The 17,962-nt window shown below is 42.1% G+C and overlaps 1 protein-coding gene across 4 annotated transcripts in view; it reads right to left on the bottom strand.

Moving 5' to 3' along the window:
* Window positions 1-17,962, bottom strand: part of dync2h1 (dynein cytoplasmic 2 heavy chain 1) — a 656,363-nt gene that overhangs the window by 392,100 nt on the left and 246,301 nt on the right. For all 4 annotated transcript variants that reach the window (XM_067986146.1, XM_067986147.1, XM_067986148.1 and 1 more), the window contains exons 63-67: window positions 15,786-15,927; window positions 14,389-14,498; window positions 11,740-11,838; window positions 8,112-8,235; window positions 143-306 (exon numbers count right to left, since the gene is read on the bottom strand). In XM_067986146.1, coding sequence (XP_067842247.1) covers window positions 143-306; window positions 8,112-8,235; window positions 11,740-11,838; window positions 14,389-14,498; window positions 15,786-15,927 — 639 coding nt within the window. The remainder of the gene's footprint in view (window positions 1-142; window positions 307-8,111; window positions 8,236-11,739; window positions 11,839-14,388; window positions 14,499-15,785; window positions 15,928-17,962) is intronic.

Raw genomic sequence — 17,962 nt, forward strand, 5'->3', positions numbered from 1 at the left:
ACTATAAATAAGTAGCTATATGATACATAACATAGCATAAAATGTCATATCCTTTGACTCGTCATGTGCAATCCTACAGATTATTACTAGTATTGTATAGATGTTGAAAATTTAGTAAAGAATATTGGCGTTACTTCTTTACCTGTCCCCTGAGACCTTCCCTTGTCGTCGTAAAGTTAACCTCGTTGACAATAGAAGCTGCATCAGGTGGAATAAAAGGGTTGGGGTTGCGGGTTGCCAGGAACAGGCGGAATTCTTCATTGTAGTCAATTATTTTATCCCCAATTTGTACAACATAACGAGGTCCTGTAAACAATCAAATATTCATGGCATAAAATTAAATTATAGTACCAGAGTGCACTCTAATTTAAAAACATAAAATTTGTATAGATATACTATTTAAACAACAATGCACTTATGAAGTGCCTTTAACTCACTAAACACCCCAAGATGCTTTACACAAGAGAAAGCAGATGTCAAGCAGTAGTGGAAAAGTTAGGTAAGACACCAAAATTATGGTGAACAGAGAGATGTAGAGATTTTGAAAAGCCAAGTGAGAAGTTGCAAGGTGGAAGGAGACTCAGAGAAAAGGAACAAGAAATAGAAATTCTGTCGCCGATGGTGGAGCAGGGGAAGGAAGGATGGACAGGAGTCCAGAGTAGAACAACTGAAGGGCACAGACTGGAATACAAGGCTGGAGGAGATTGCTGAGGTGGCGAGATGCAAGACTGTGGAGGGAATTTGTAAAGAAGGATGAAAGTTTTGAATTCAATGCATTGGCGGACAGAAAGAAAATAGAAGTCAAGAAGAAGAGGTAATAGGCAAGCAGTACTTCATGCAGGGCAGTATGTACATCCTTCGACAACGTGGAATCTGTGCAGGCTGGAGCCCAGGAGGCTAGCATGGATGGTGTTGATGTTGAAGAAGTTGAGTTTGGAGGGGGTGAAAACATGGATATGGGTTTCAGTGGAAGTGAGATAAAGCATAGTGAGTTGTGTTCTACTGCAATCATTTTTTTTTAAAAAAGATTTCAGATTTTTTTGTGCAATATGGCCCATGATTAGTTACCATGGGATTTGCAAACCGTAGCCTTTCCGCTCCTAACTTAAGTTCTTATTTCTTCTCCCAAAATAAAAAAAGACGTTAATTTTGAAAGTCTCTCAGGCAAACAGAAAGGCTCTGCTGTGTTTTGTTAACAGGCAGAAAATCTAAACATTCTATTTAGCTGTGAGTTAGATAGGCAGAGAGGGACTCAGGCTGACAGAGAGGGAAACGGATGCAGAAATATACACATCCAGAAGTCAATCACAAAACACTGAATTCAGTGTTTGCAGAGATCTCTTAGAAACTTACGAAGCAGTGAAGCAAGATCTACCTTCACCCCCCCACACCCCCCCCCAGTGCTATCAAACTCATGCATTCTCCCTCCCGTTAATACTGACAGACCTCAGGAATCCATCAGTAAACCAAACCCTGCATTCTACAAGCCAATTATGACAAATCCCAGGTTCCCCCTCCACAATGATGCCACACCACAGCCTCCGCCCTATGTTGCAAAATCTCAGCACCTCACACCTCAATGCTGCCAAACTCTAGGACCCATGACCCAGTTCTGACTAGCCACCCTGTGTTACCAAAACTCTGGATCGTCCTAGTGCAATTAAAACCTAGGAGCACCCTCAGTGTAGTTAAATCCCACTTCTTCTCCAGCACTGCTAAATAATCAGCACCTGGAATTTCCATGGTCTACTGGCATATATTCAATGAAAGACTGGTGGATCTATTGGAGGGATGGAGTAAACCGCTAAAAATGTCAGTTTATGCCTTTTCTCCAGGGTTTCAACTGATCTTCCACTTAAGTTATAGCAGGAGATCAGGAACCTGTGGAAGTTCTCCCCCCACCCCAGATATTTATCTCCAACGGGTACACATTATATACCATCTTGCTCTGCATCCATAGTGTTAAAAATTGTATGGGATAAAGTATTAAATTAGAAAAAAAACTTGCATTTATATAGTGCCTTTCTCGAGTTCAAGACATCCAATATCGCTTTACAGCAAATTAAGTACTTTTGAAGAGTAGTAACTGTTGTAATATAGACAATGCAGCAAATTATGCACACTATATCCCACAAACAGCAATGAGATTAATGACCAGATAATTTTTTTTTATGATGTTAAGGGATCCACAGAACTGAAACAGCCCTTATCAAAGTCACAAATGACATCCTATGTGACTGTGACCATGGTAAACTATCCCTCCTCATCCTGTCTGCAGCCTTTGACACGGTTGACCACACCATACTCCTCCAAAGCCTCTCCTCTGTTGTCCAGCTGGGTGGAACTGCGCGAGCCTGGTTCCATTCTTATCTATCCAGTAGTAGCCAGGGAATCACCTGCAATGGCTTCCCTTCCCACTCCCGCACCGGAGTCCCCCCAAGGATCTATCCTTGGCCCCCTCCTATTTCTCATCTACATCCTGCCCCTCAGCGACATCATCCAAAAATACACCGTCAGATTCCACAGGTAAGCTGATCACACCCAGCTCTACCTCACAACTACCTCCCTCAACCTCTCCACTGTGTATCATTTGTCACATTGCTTGTCTGACTGGATGAGCAAAAATTTCCTCCAACTAAATATTGGGAAGACCGAAGCCATTGTCTTTGACCCCACGCAAACTCCGTTCCCTAGACAGCGACTTCATCCCTCTCCCTAGTCACTGTGAGGTTGAACTAGACCATTCGCAACCTTGGCGTCCTTTTTGACCCGGAGATGACCTTCCGACCACACATCTGCTCCAATACCATGGTCGCCCACTTCCACCTCCGTAACATCGCGCATTTCCACCCCTGCCTCAGCTCATCTGCTGCTGAAACCCTTATTGCTGTAACCCTTTGTTACCTCCACACTGGACTATTCCAGTGCTCTCCTGGCTGGCCTCCCATTATCTACCATAAACTTGAGCTCATCCAAAGCTCTGCTGCCCGTATCCTAACTCGCACCGTCCTCCCATCACCCCTGTGCTCGCTGACCTACATTGGCTCCCGGTCCAGATACACCTTGATTTTAAAATTCTCATCTTTGTTTTCAAATCCCTCCGTGGCCTCAACCTTCCCTAGCTCTGTAACCTCCTCCAGCCATACAACCCTCCGAGATCTCTGCGCTCTTCCAATTCTTGCATCCCCGATTTTAATCGCTCCATCGTTGGCGGCCGTGCCTTCAGCTGCCTAGGCCACAAACTCTGGAATTCCCTCCCTAAACCTCTCCACCTCTCTCTCCTCCTTTAAGATGCTCCTTAAAACCTACCTCTTTGACCAAGCTTTTGGTCACCTGTCCTAATACCTCCTTATGTGGCTCGGTGTCAAATTTTGTTTGGTAACGCTCCTGTGAAGTACCTTGGGACGTTTTACTATGTTAAAGGCGCTATATAAATGCAAGTTGTTGTTATTATTGTAAATCAGCGGCCCTGATTTTATGTCCAACATTGCATAACACCCTTATCCCTTATTGTTATAAAACAGAATATCCTCCGACTCACCATGAGCATCTCCACAGGTGATGTGCTATTACAAAATATAAACTCAACACACTGGGGGTTAAATTGGATAAGGCCTGAAACAGGGCGTGGGTATCGCAATCCGCAATTAACCCGTGCCCGGCGCAGCCATCACAGGCAGTATGAGACATTCGTCCAGCCTCAGTACTTACTGGAAAGCAGCATTCCAAACCAGTGTTGCCATGAGGAATGAATGACATTCGTACTTTTCACCAGCAGGGGGAGCCCCAATCTCAAAGGCAGGATGTGTCTCTGACAGCCTGTCAAAATCTCTTAAAAAGGTAGCCAGATCCTGTTATTTGCTAAAAATAGTCTACTGTCTGCACAGAGATCAGATATTACACATGTAAAACACAGATGCGTTTACACACTAATGAGTTATGTTAAAACATTGAATAAAGGTTGCGCACAACTAAATCCCACATCCTCCAATCTGCATGCCAGACCTCACCAATCTCACCTACTAACTACACCACTAGCTGCATCCACTATTCCATGCACTACATCACCCACCCCCCCACCCATCACCCACATGCCAACAAACTCTTTCCATCAGTACTCAATTCTTCCAATCAGATGCTTACTCTCATCCTTACCCATTATCACTGTTGCAAGCTGCCCACCCACAAATTGCAGGCCACACACACAGGCAGCTATTCAACCATGATAGGCACATCACTCAGACACACGTCCCGCTTTCTTGGAGAAGGTAGCGCAAAACAGGAGGCAGCAAGCGGCAATGGCATTTAGCCCCTCAAGCATGTTCCGCCATTCAATGAGATCATGGTGGACCTGTGACCTAACTCCATATACCCGCCTTAGCCCCACGTCCGTTAATACCCTTGGTTCACAGAAATCTATCAATCTCAGATTTAACAAGTGAGCTAGCATCAACTGCCATTTGCAGAAGAGCGTTCCAAACTTCTCCCACCCTTTGTGTGTAGAAGGATTTCCTAACTTCACTCCTGCATGTCCTGGCTCTAAACGTTAGGCTATGTCCCCTCATCCTAGTATTCAAGTATTGGAGACCTCCAAAAACAAGTACAAATGCATCAGCAGCCAGAAGCAATAGTCCAGCAATTAACCTGTAAATCCTGCATGGTTCCTTTAAATAGCGCTGGTGGGGGGTTCTCCAGGAAACTCTAAGACACGTTCGGATGGTCATGGTTAAGACAGTGCATTGAGTGGAGCATTAGACGTCATTTCGGGACTTATCACTTTAAATCAGAGCTGTACACTGATCAAACTCATTTTCTCCCTATTTTACATGATGCCGGTGTTCGTCCTCTGCGCATGTGCTAAACGCTTTACCAAGATGGCATCCGACGCACGTCACACTAGAAGTGTGCATGCGCATCCAAGGTGCCATCTTGGATCTCTGGGAGGCCGCGTAGCGCCAAAACAACAGGCGCTAGAAGGCCCAATTTAGTGTGCACTATTATTTAAACATAGCTAGGCAAAAAACACAAGCCTTGTACACAAACAAGCTCAAGTTTGTAATGAATGAAAAACACTTAGATGAATGAAACCTTATAATAGGTGAGGCATATTTTTCAAGATGAGTTTTAATTCTGATCCGTTTTGGCTTATAACGAAAGCAGCTACTATATATTATTTCAAAATTTCCTACCCTGGTTTTGGCCCTTTATTAAATTCAAAATGTATCAGGAGAACAAAAGTGTAGTTTTAATTAATCAATCAATCAGAAACTCAGATGAACAAAGTTCCATAAGGAGCTGCATATATTTTCTTGAAGGTTGGATAAAAAAAAATGCAATAATCCTTTCACAAAGCTTATTATATTATGCTAGCAATCTGCAGACTATGCACTGTACACAGAAGAAAACATACAGCATGCATCAATGAACAGCATTAATCTAACAATATGCACTGTATTTATTTTGGGATTTTGTGTCAAACAAAATTTTTGACCCTTTTGACCAATATCAAATCAAGACTATCTGACAGCACAGAAAAATAAATGAATAAAATAATACTGTTTGAATTATCCTTCTCATTAGGGCCAGCATGCATCAAAGCTACTACAGTACATAAAAATGTTTCACGATTGAATTTGTTTGGTACTTTAACATAAAAAGCAGTCTACTGCAGTACTCTAATGCAAGAGCTACTAGATAATGCTGCAGATTTGGGATGACTACGGCAATTGTAGCACTACCTCTTCTTCCTCCTCTAAGTCAGAGGGATCAAAGAAGAGGTAATGGATTCACCACAGCACTGGTGGGAGATAGCAATGCTCCCATAATTAATGGGAGTAGCAAATCAAGTATTGAACACTAGTTTGCAATAATATTTGCAACATGGGCAGACAGCTTGTTGGCTGTTGACTTTTCACTGGGATGATCTGATAGGAAGGTGCCTTCCATCTCCCAGAGGTTATCATATGTTGTCTAGAACTTACTCTGATATTTGTAATTGCAATTCAAACAATGACTGAAGGTTCCAGTGCTGGTACCAGTGAGCTACCTCAGAAATATGCCTTTTGAAATCATACCTAGTCTTTTTTCATGCATCAATTCTAAAAGTTGGTACTGCTTTCTAAGCATTTTCTGCTTTAAAAGACACATTAATTACATAATGCATCAGCAGCTGGAACACTTCGCTGCCCATTCCAGTGGGCTATCCTCCATGTAAAAAGACAAAGGGGCCAAAATTCCATTGACTTTTCTCCACCAGTGGAAGTGTGGCCAGATTCACCCAAATTCACCCATAGCCCTGCTGAAGGATGCCAACTTTGTTTTAAATCACAGGACAGAGTCATTAGCATGGTTGAAGCAGCTACAACAGCAGCACTCATCCCAAATCACCAGTTACAACATCGAAGCAGCACCATGCCAATCTGGGGTCGATTACCTGTTGAATCAACAATTATGGGGCCTTTCTAAGGGCTATAAAGTGTGTACTTGGCAGAATTTCCAGAGTAGCCTGGGAACTCCAGAGATGCTCCCATGTCAGGATGCAGGCAAAAGATTTGCACATACTTCCCCACCCCCTTGGAAAATGCCTAACTGAAAAATATGGGGCAGAATATTGGTTCTGTCCAGAATTTCTGGCCCAAAGGCTTTATAATAGTGATATAAAAGGGACTAGTCAGATTCTGCAGAGGACAGCAATGAGATTGATTTCCAGTATTAGCTCATCCCTCTGTAAGAAATGACTAGATAAGATAGAGCTCTTCAATTTGAAAAGAGACATCTCCAGGGGACCTTACAGTTATATGGTACTTAACGGATTAGGAAAAGTATATCTGAAGAATACTTTCAGATACATCAGGCAGCAGGAAAAGGCGGCACTGGCTTAGCATTGTGAAGGGAAAGTTTAGGCCATACACCAGAAAATATTTCTTTGAACTGAGGGTGACCAACAGCTGGGACAGGTTGAGGAAGGTTGGTTGAGTCCCACTATTAAGCTACCTCGCTGCACACATCCAAATTCTGCATTTGGTGTCGTAAATAATTATGAAATAGCTGACCCTGGAAACTTCAGGAGAGGGGCAGATGCATGGTTAAACACAGATATCCAGAAGTTGCTGTCCCGGATACGCTGCTGCACCGTTGTTTTCGCGAATACAGCATCTCACTGTCTGCCTCACCATTGAAATGCATTGAATGGCGTGAAGTCGCTGTAACTGCACGGTGGATATGAACTGAAGTCACCACAGAAAGTTAAGTCTTCTACATTTCAGTCAAAGTACTCTTTAAATGACGTGGTAAGTGTTGATTACTGCCAGTAAATCTCTCTGGCACTGAAAATTAACTATTACAAGCGTGGTGGTCATTCCTTCAGGTTTTAATTGTTGGAGATTTTAAAAATGTAATATTTAAAACATTTTCTTTTACTTTTCCTTTGTCTATTTTTTCTCTCTCAAGCCAATCTTTCTTTCCCTCTATTTCTTTTTCTGTACCTGATTTGACATTGAATTCACACACTCTAATTTACACTTCCTTCTCAGTCTTTGCTTTGTTAATGTCACAATACTTCAATCTGATTGGTTAAGGAGATACACTGTTGCTTGGCCTGTTCACTCAGGTCCCAGATGCCCTGTTCCCCTCACTATAACATTATCAGCTCACACGTTCAACAACTGGCCACGCAAAAAATTTGAAAACCTAAACGTGCAAGGGCAAGTCTAATTAACAGCAGACAGTTTATATATATATATAAACATAAATGAAAATTAGGTTCAGTTTATGCAGAATACTCTAAATAATATTAAAAAGATTATAGGCTATAGATGAATACAAATATTTGAGCTAAGCAAAGAGCATCCATGATATTGTTGGAGCGTTATTATTCTGGTCAGGAACACTTGAAAAAGCCTCCTCAGGGACCAATCCGTCAGTTCCATACATAACTCTCACCCTACACACCTGAGCTTCCCATTCCCTGCTACCATAGGGCCAAGCCTCCTGTTCTTTCCCAGCACCAGGCCTGATTTCCCTTTCCCCCATCCCAATACTCCTACCAATAGCATCATATTAATTATTTAATTAAACATAAAAGACTGTCTAGAAACAGGTCAGACACTTACCCTGAGCAATAAGATCCCTTCTCAGCAGTGGATATAGTACTGGCTCAACTCCATCCATCTCTTGTATAATTAGTGTTTTCCCAAAGCGCACTGCCAGCTCTACTGCTGTAATGAAGTTGGAATCCTGTCCAATTGATAATACAGACAATTTGTTAGCTATTTAATACTCAGGAATCAGGTTTATATTGAAATGTGTGGTCCAGTGAAACAAAGGTTCAACTTATACTTTTCATTTTTTTTAAAAATGAAAAACAGTAAACTTTACTTATTTATGAATTGCTCATAAAGATGCCCAACACAAGCACATGTTTGTTACATGAAGAGGTGGTATACTCTTCAATAATAAGTTACCCACAACTTTTATGCAGACTGATGAACAAAAGATTATGCATACCAAGCCTAAATACCTACAAGTACAGTGGTAAGCAGATTTCACTAAAATTTGTTTCAGGATTATATCAATTTGGTATAGTCATCCTTATTAATATACAAGTCTACACAGAAGTAGCACTTTTCTCTATCAAGAGGTATTGCATATGCAGGATATCAATACACAACTTGAACAAGTGTTTAAATATTTCGATTAGCAGCTTCTGATTGCATTGTGAAATTCTGCGAGAAGAGCATCAGCAGTGTAAGTGCATTTTCCCTGGTGCATTTCTGGCACACTGAGGTCCCCTCGTTTACATACAGCTGGTGCATTACCAGTGTAATTTGACTCACATGCTGGAAGTGCAGAAACTGAGATTTTCTGGGCAGGAGCATAAATGTACAGTTTTAGCATTTTGATTTTCCTGCTGGGTGAGACAATTCAGGAGTCTGCCAGTTCCTAGGGAATAGGACTGAGACTGTCTGGAAATCATGCTGAGGGAGGTGATGGCAAGAAGACATGACATTTCTTGATGTGAGGGCATCTCTCCTCAGTAGGCTGTGGTCAGGGATACCTGGGAAGAGGTGGCCAAGCAGGTCAATGTACTTTCTGCAAATAGCAGGTCATCCTCCCAGATGAGAAAGAAATTCATCCCAAAGTTTGCCAAGGTTAATGACTGCTGTACTTATCTTTTTACAGTGTAGTGCAAAGGCATGCCTGTAACATAGATACACAGACTTTCCCTTCAGCCAGCTGCAGGCTCACATGAGATGCTTCCTTATCTTTACAGGCTTTTGTCCTTGCCAAAATTAGCAAAAGCAACCAAATTCAGGTATGACACATCTTTCACCATCATTGTAAACCTCTCACTACTCGAGGGTGGCATCATGTCAGACTCTTCCAATACCTACTTCTTGTTCTTGCATTCTTGTTTAGAAAAGCACAGTAGCCAATTGCATAGCTAGTAGTTCTCAAGAAACACTCAGCATCTCATCAATAACTCCATCACTGTAGGCAAAGAAAGCCCAAAAAAAGGCATGCGATATTTTTACATCCACGAGAGGGCAGACAGTTTAACGTCTCAACCGAAAGATGGCACATCTGACAATGCAGCACTCTCAGTCCAACATTGAAAAGTCAGCCTAAATGATGTGCTCAAATCCCAGAAGTGGGGCTTGAACCCATGACGTTCTGACTCAAAGGCAAGAACGCTACTACTGAGCCACGACTGACACTTAATGCATCTAATTCAACAACCTCCAATGCAGTATTCTCGGTTTACCCAATTATCTTTAATTTTAGCTACAAGTCCCATGTGAGGAACTTTACCTTTTTTTGCTTTTAGTGAATATTACAATCTTCCATCAACTCTTGCTACATTACCATTTTCAATAAGTGTGTTGCAAGGTACAATCTGCTTTTCATAAATCCCTGTTGGCTTTGAATTACTACCATTTTTCTTGTTTAATATACTTCAATTGTATTATATATTCCAATATTACCTACAGTAGATATCAAGTTAACAGGTCAATAATTTTGAGAATCATATTTTTGGCCTTTTTAAAAAATCTTTGTTCTTTCAATTAATTTCCAGTGAAACAGTACCATTTCTGTATCCACTGAGATGAAAATAATTCTGCCACTGTATTTCCAATTTCCACACCTATTTCTTAAAGTATTCCAGGACATGGAAGGATGAACTGGATGGCCCAAATGGCCTCCCTCATTATACTTATCTTTGTGATATAACTCATCCAATGAACAAGTTGATGACTAAGCCATTCAGACAGATGGGGGTCTAAATTTAACGATGTTTCATGGGCTTAAAACCAGTGCAACGATAACCAATTTAGCAGGGCAGAGGCCCGTACCCAATCTGCATGGGCATTTGGGCCATTACTAAATTGGTCGGGGCTTCTCTTTTTTTTAAAGGCAGCCCCCTGAAACGAGCGATGGCCTCAGCTCAATATTGAAATGAAGTTCCTGCACTCATTTCCAAGCCGTATTAGTAAATTCATTTACACTAGTCAGAGCGTGCGATGTCAAGTTCTGACTTCTATTTCTACAGGTCTTAAGCAGCCTAAGCACAGTCCTTAAATGGACTGCTGGAGGCCGCACATAACAGGCACAAGAACTTTGAAACTTTTTGTATTTTGTGGCATCGGAAGGAGCAGGGGTACTCCTCCTGGCTCCATAAAACAACTGCGGGCCGTTGCTGGCCTGCCCTGGCCTCCTCTCCCGGTTGCCTCCCACAAGCCCCCCACTCTAGACTTACCTGTGGGCCTCGGCATGGGGTGAAATTGGTAAGATCCCAACAGACGAGCTGCTTGGGGAGTCAGATTGGCACCTGCAGCTCACCCAATTTATTCTGATGAGGCCAGAGGACAAATTTAGTTCAGTCCTTGGGCCGCTCCATTCCGGTCACAATTGCTACATGCCACCAGAATCACGCTAAGGAATATAGGCCCCTAATCCCAGGTTTGATTCTTGGTGGTGTTGATTAACTGATTTCACTTGTTCTCATGTACTTAATCTGGAGTTTGCTCAATTTACATTGGGTACAGGAGAAGAGTTTTCAGAACATTTTTCTCTTGGAGATTAAAAGGTTGGTTAGACTCTCTGTTTGAGTAGAGGGAACGTGCTCAATAGATTATTGTCTTGTTCTATGCTTTCAGATATTATGATGTGGAGATGCCGGTGATGGACTGGGGTTGACAATTGTAAACAATTTTACAACACCAAGTTATAGTCCAGCAACACCAAGTTATAGTCCAACATTTACCTGAGGAAGGAGGAAGTCTCCGAAAGCTTGTGAATTTAAAATAAAATTGCTGGACTATAACTTGGTGTTGTAAAATTGTTTACAATTCAGATATTATGTTTAAGTTAGGTTTATTAACGCTACGCATATTGAATAACATCCCTTTCTCAGGTGCATTCTGTATTTGCTCAACTAGTTCCACGTATGTTTCTTCCTTGGTAGTCTAAAGCAATTCTCAATAATTAGGTTTCTACCCAAAAGTATTAAAAACACAATACTTTGTTTTGGATGTTTGCTGACAGTAATAATGACACTCACAAATAAATAAGCATTTTAATGCAGAACAGTGTATGACAGCATTTTTAGCTGATATATCAGAGAAAGAACAGGTAAGGAATGAGTTCTAACATGTTCCAAAGTTATTTTTTCTACTGAAATATAGAATTGCTCTTCTTTTATACATTACACAATCCTGTAGTTGCTGCAAGAATGAATACCTGTTGGTTAATTACTTCCAGTCGTGCCTCCTTCAAGTGACTCTTTAACCATTCTGTGGCACGTGAAGAGGGATCTATTAAGAATGGGCATATACGACTCTGAAAGAATAAAAAATCAGTATCAAGTGATCAGAAATCTGTTCTTTAAAAAGGAAATAAAATGCACATGCATTTTTGCACACATATTCAATACAGCACGGAGATCCAAGTGATAAAGATCACCAAAAAATTACAGCAGTTTTTCCCCTCTATCTGCTATAAGATTGACCATCTATCAGAATTGAAAATGAATAATGGAAAAGTAATTTGAAAGCTATCTTTTAAATATTTCATCAATTAATGTATGAAAACTGAAAATGTATAATTTGTTTGGACGGTTCACCGATAAATACCATATCTTCCATGTTCCTCTAAAAAACTGCGACATAAAACCCAAAAAATAGAACTAAAATTGGCCATTACTCTTAGCAAACTAGAATGCTTTCTAATGAAGATTGATCAGCAACATCGCCTTCCAAGTGAAATAATTAATGCTATGAAGCATACAAATAAAATCTGACAATTAGGTAATTTGTTCATAATTAATGTTTTTTTAATAGCTCAGAAACTATGAAGGATTTTACAAATCTTATACAATCAGACATGTTACGTTCAACTCAAAACAAAGTTGAACCTAGCCTTACTTTAATTAGGCTAATTTGAAAGTTCAACAAGAAAGGAATGATACTCCAAAAAGTACATGTTTATTCTTTAAACAAATGAAACTATCACGGTGTATTAAAATGTCGTAGAGCTTCACACATTGAATGACTACATCTGTCAGCAAACATTAGCATTCTGCAGCTGATGCAGCCCCACACTACAGCACAAAATGAATACTAATTCCACTGGCTGCATTTACTGGACCAAGTAATTCTATGGCTATTACCAATAAAAGTTGGTATCAGCTTTCATAACGTACAAATTGAATTTGTTAAACAGGAAGTAGGGCATTCACATGTGAAATGACAATATTCAGACTATTTCAAACTAACATGGCAGTGTAAAATAAGTAGGTTCAAGCTGAGAGTGGACTTTTGTGGTTACAAAAAGGAAAATAGATGAACCCAGAAAAGATCGCAAACACAATGAACCCTTACCCTAATTTTCAACTCATTGGTCTATTTGCGAAGCAGTAAATGATGGAAAAAAAGAAAAGTATGATTGATATTACAGAATTAACACAAACTGAAGAAAAACATGCAATCAATACAACAAAATATTGTGAAATACTGAGCAGAATAATGAATAAAGCAGTATATATAATTTCACTTTACTATTGACAACTGCATTTTTAAGCATTTTGCATATATAATTCAATAACCTTTCGTTATTATTGGATGGGCCCTGGGGACAAATAGTAATAGTTGACAAACAAATGCCAAATCAGCAAAGTAAGCTTCACAAAAAGTATAATTTCTTGTTTATACTTAACTGATGCAAATAACCATTAATATTTTATTCAAAAATATTAAAACTGATGGTTAAATTTGATATTTAACTGTGGTATTTGTACTTTCACAGTGCTATATTTTGAATGCTGGCACAAATATATGGGTGTTGCACCATAGTATGTACCTGACTTACAAGAAATTGGCATCAATTTCAACCACCAGTGTGTTTCGGGTGAGTGAGGACAGGGAACGGGGCCAGTGAAAAATGGACTAGCAGGCCTAAACTTGAGGCCCAGGGTATTTTAACTGCTGGGCCCCATCTGCATGCCGCTGGTCAAATGGCCCCCTGAAACGGACAGAAAGTGGTCGCTGGCCAGTGGGCGGGAGTGAAAGCTCAAGCAGCCGGAAGTTGCAGCTGGCACCAAAGAAAGGCCTGCAGGTAAGCAGGTAGTTGCAGGGAGGGGGTTCTGCCAACCTGCCTTTACCTGATGGGAAAGCCAACAGCTTCCCCACTCAGGCCCAGGTTAAAATGGAATTGTGGTACCATTGACGTAATCGGACCCCGATTCTCATTATTTCAAGAGGCTCCACCTGCTTCTGGCCAGCACCTCAGCTACCTAACTGCAGTGGGCAGTTAAAACATCGCCAGCACAGAGCAGTAAGGTAGAATGCTCCTATTTCTGCCGGGTGGTGGGTTAAAATTGACCCCATTGTATTTCTTTTAAGAACAGAAACTGATGAACAATTCATAAGAAACAATCCAATTATTGTTTTGTATTTTTGAAATACTTTTCCATTTAGTTCTCTGTGATTGATGAACCAAACAGGTTTTATAATTGCAGGTACAGATTTAATAATACAATAAACTTTATATCATTTGGATCTTTAGTTAGCTTACATGAGCTGAATAATTGGGCTCAAAATACAGTATGGTACACACAGATGTTAATGCTTTTAACTAATTAGAAAAGTCAATGCAATAGCAAAAACAATTTGAACAAAACACAAAAAGACTGAAACCAACTGAGGCAATTTATCTGTGTAAACCATAGGCGTTCCAAATTTTGTTTGTGCCTTTTTAAAAAAAGTCTTCTCAAAAAGATATAATCAGAATTCTGAATGAGTGAAGCAAATAAACTAAACATACAAGACTCCATTTTGTATAGAACAAATTAATAATATTTGCAATAAAAGGACGTTAAATGTGTTAAATTACCTGCAAGATGACAAGAGCATTTTCTATGGACAGGTCATCTGAAGGTAATCCTTCACTCTTCCAAATCAGCTGCTCACTTTCAGTGCAGAGAAAGCGACGTAGATCAAATTCTGCTCAAACAAATACCAAGGCAATTACAGATATGTCCGCCCTACTTCCCGCACTTCCGCCCTCATCCCTTCCCCTCTCTTCCAAAGCCATGATAAGGGTTCACCCTTGTTCTCACCTTCCACCCAATCAGCCTCCACATTCAACGGATCATCCTCCGTCATTTCCACCATCTTTTCAACTTTAGGGGAATCAAGGGATATGGGGATCGGGCAGGAAAGTGGAGTTGAGGTTGAAGATCAGCCATGATCTTATTGAAAGGCAGAGCAGGTTCGAGGGGTCGAATGGCTTACTCCAGCTCCTATATCTTATGTTCACTTCCAGAGCGATGTCACCACCGAACCAGTGTTCCCCCTCCCCTCCCCTCCCCTCCCAGCTACTGTTCTCTTTTGGCTAAATACACTTTAGAATTCTTGATCCCTTCTCATTTAGAAAATACAGCAAAGAAGAAAAAATGATTGCTCACAGTTGCTACCGTGGTTTTCTAAAAAGTGATTGTCTTTGCACACTGTGCAGTACATAATTATTAAATCTGACAATTTAATCTCATCTGGTACTTCATGGTTGCTGTATGATTCACATATATGCACCCTATTAACTGGGTAACTATGCCCACATAGTAGAGGAGTTGATATTTGAAAGCTGAACAAGCAGTGCTGATGGACGAGATGCTTCCCTGGATGCCAGCCAAGATCGGCAGCAGATCGCGATTTCCACTGTTACTGCTGCAGAGCAGGATTGCAAGTATTCAGGCACAGATTCTCAACATTTATTTTCACTCCAATAGAAAATAGTTATCTATGGTCATGGAGAGCCTTGTGTGCTATGCAGCCAGGTTCATATTATCAGTAAAATAATCCTACTTTCTTATTCTTCTACAATACTCAGGCCAAGTGCCTAAAGCCCCAACTATCTGTAGCTGGAAAAGGTATAGTTTTGATGATAAGACAACTGTCATATCAGCTACCATAGTTTAGCTGATAAGATTTTATTAATTAGAAAGTAAATCTGTCACATTTCCCAAGCCATTTAAATACAACACAACAGCATAATTCTATAATTATGATTCTGTTCTAATTCCAAACAATTAATGTTTCAGCATCGTACTGGTTTGAAAATGTAGGTAACTAGCTTACAAAAATAGAAAATGTTATAGACAATCTATTATGCTTAATGTAATTGAAATGTGTAAGAGCATTACGACTAGTGGGACGGAGGAAAGAACAACAGCATGTTCTTCAGCAGAATGTAAAGTCACCAGACAAATTTAAAATATATATTATATTCACTTTGAAGGCCTGATGATTTCATCCATTCCTCCAAACTGGCTTTTCTCTGATCTTCTGGAGCTGCAGACAGATAGGTGATAAAAGCAGCAGCCAATTGCGCTCTCTTTGGCAAAGTATTTAACTCTTCTGTGATCTCTGCTACCTACAAAAATTGAAAGAAAAAAAGCATTGATACTTCATTTTCTCCATTTCTCATATTCTCCTGAAGGCACAGTTCTAAGGCTGCTGGAAACCCTTCGGCACATTGCCCAACTGGTCAATCAAGGGAGAGCCCAGATAACGAGTGTCGGCAGACTATTTGACATGCAAACCAGGAAGGTCCCGAGGGTGCGAAATCAAAGCTGAGCCCAATCCCGTCCTCAAAAGACATTTATACAGGTGCAATTGTAAGTAGGGGGCCCACTGGAAATCGATCAGGTTTGAGATTTTCCCTTCCACGCCCAGCAATCCTGAAGCTAACTGTAGCAACCCTACTACCGCACTGGCTAAGATCTGCTAAAATTACACAGACTAGTTGGTTATCGAACCCGGGGCCTTCCTGGTCTGTACAATTCAGTGTCACATCACCTTGTTCATCCATGGGTTATTGGGGAAAGCCACAAATGATGTTAACATTTCTGAAAATAATATGAAGGTTTTTTTTTAACAACTGTTCCATAATCCATTTTTATATCATCTACATCAAGTTAATGCCCTAATAGTTAGCATTACTAGAGACATCGCTATCAGCCACTTGTAATGAACAACAATGAGGGGCTCGATTTTCGCGTCGGGTTACCTGCGGGTTTCCAGCGGGGGGGCCCCGAAAATCCCGATAGCCGGTCACGTGACCGGATCGCACCGAAATCCCGCCCACTTCCGGGTACCGCGCTGACGTGCGGGGCTGCGCGCGCAAGCCCCGCTGGTGGGAATCCCGCAGGCAATTAAAGCCAGCGGGGTTCCACTTGAGAGTACTTACCTTGCTTGTTGAGGTCAGTTAATGAGCTGAAGCAGCTGTCAAAAGAGGAAGTGTGGGATTTTGGGTTCAAGGCAGTGAGTTTCCCACACTGGGGGAAACAGTCTCTCTCCAACCAGGCGTGTTGCAGCCAGCAGCCTGTGGCAGGTGCCAAGGTGCACTCCACGGGGGAGAGCCCACACCCACGCAGGAGGCCACTGCGTCACATAGGGCAACCCCTGCCCTCCACCACCCCCCGCCAAGCCAGAGGACAGACCGACACGAAACCGCAGCCCTAGTGCGAGGAACCACCCACCTACCCTGCACAACCCCTCAGACCAACACCTGCCAGATGGGTGGTGCGTGGACACCCTCAGAGGACGAACAGCATGACCAGCCCCAGCAGCCTCGCAGTCCACGCCGTCTGCCGCAGAGACGTGGAGCCCCCCAACACGGTGTTGTTGCACGCCCACCTGCACAGCAGTAGGGAGGGCTACCGCAGGGAGAGACGCATCGCAGAGGGCACTACCCTCGCCACAGGGTCCACAGACCGAGGCGCAGCTCCCCGGACCTCTCTGAGCAGCAGTGCACAGGGAGGCGCAGATTCGCTCGACATGTAGTCGTGGAGATCTGCAGGCTCTTTCATGCCGAGCTGCTCCTGGCTGGCCCCAGCACCAACTGCTTACCTGTCGCAGTCAAAGTCACCACTGCCCTCCACAACTTCTCCTCCGCATCCTTCCAGGGTGCAGCCGGCTACACCGCCGATGTCTCTCAGTCGTCTGCGCGGAAGAGCCCTGCAAATACACCTGCACCTACTCTGCAGTAACACGATGGGTGGCATCAGTGGTGGGTCCTCATAGTGATACCCAGGAGCGGGCATTATTGGACACAACGGACAGGATTCGCGGAGACATGGCAGTGGTGGTGTCAATATAATGTGTGCTGTTTGTTGCTCTGAAATTCAATATAGGTAACACCCAGGACAAACCCTCAGACACCCTTGTGCACCCCCTTCATGCTCACGACACGTTTGCCTTACGCTGCCTACTGCACATATGTGATGCATGCCCTGTGGCTGCAGCACAGGTGGTGGCAGGTTGAGTGAGGCTGGCCGTGAGGGAGATGCACGAGAGGTTGAGTATGGGATGGAGCAATGAGATTGTATGAGGATTGGGTCGCGTGTTAGTGGCAGGATGAGTACTGGCGAGGTGAGTAGGTGGAGGTAAGATGAGGATGGGGTTTG

This window comes from Heptranchias perlo, chromosome 6 (assembly GCF_035084215.1).
Source record: "Heptranchias perlo isolate sHepPer1 chromosome 6, sHepPer1.hap1, whole genome shotgun sequence".
Lineage (NCBI taxonomy): Eukaryota > Metazoa > Chordata > Chondrichthyes > Hexanchiformes > Hexanchidae > Heptranchias > Heptranchias perlo.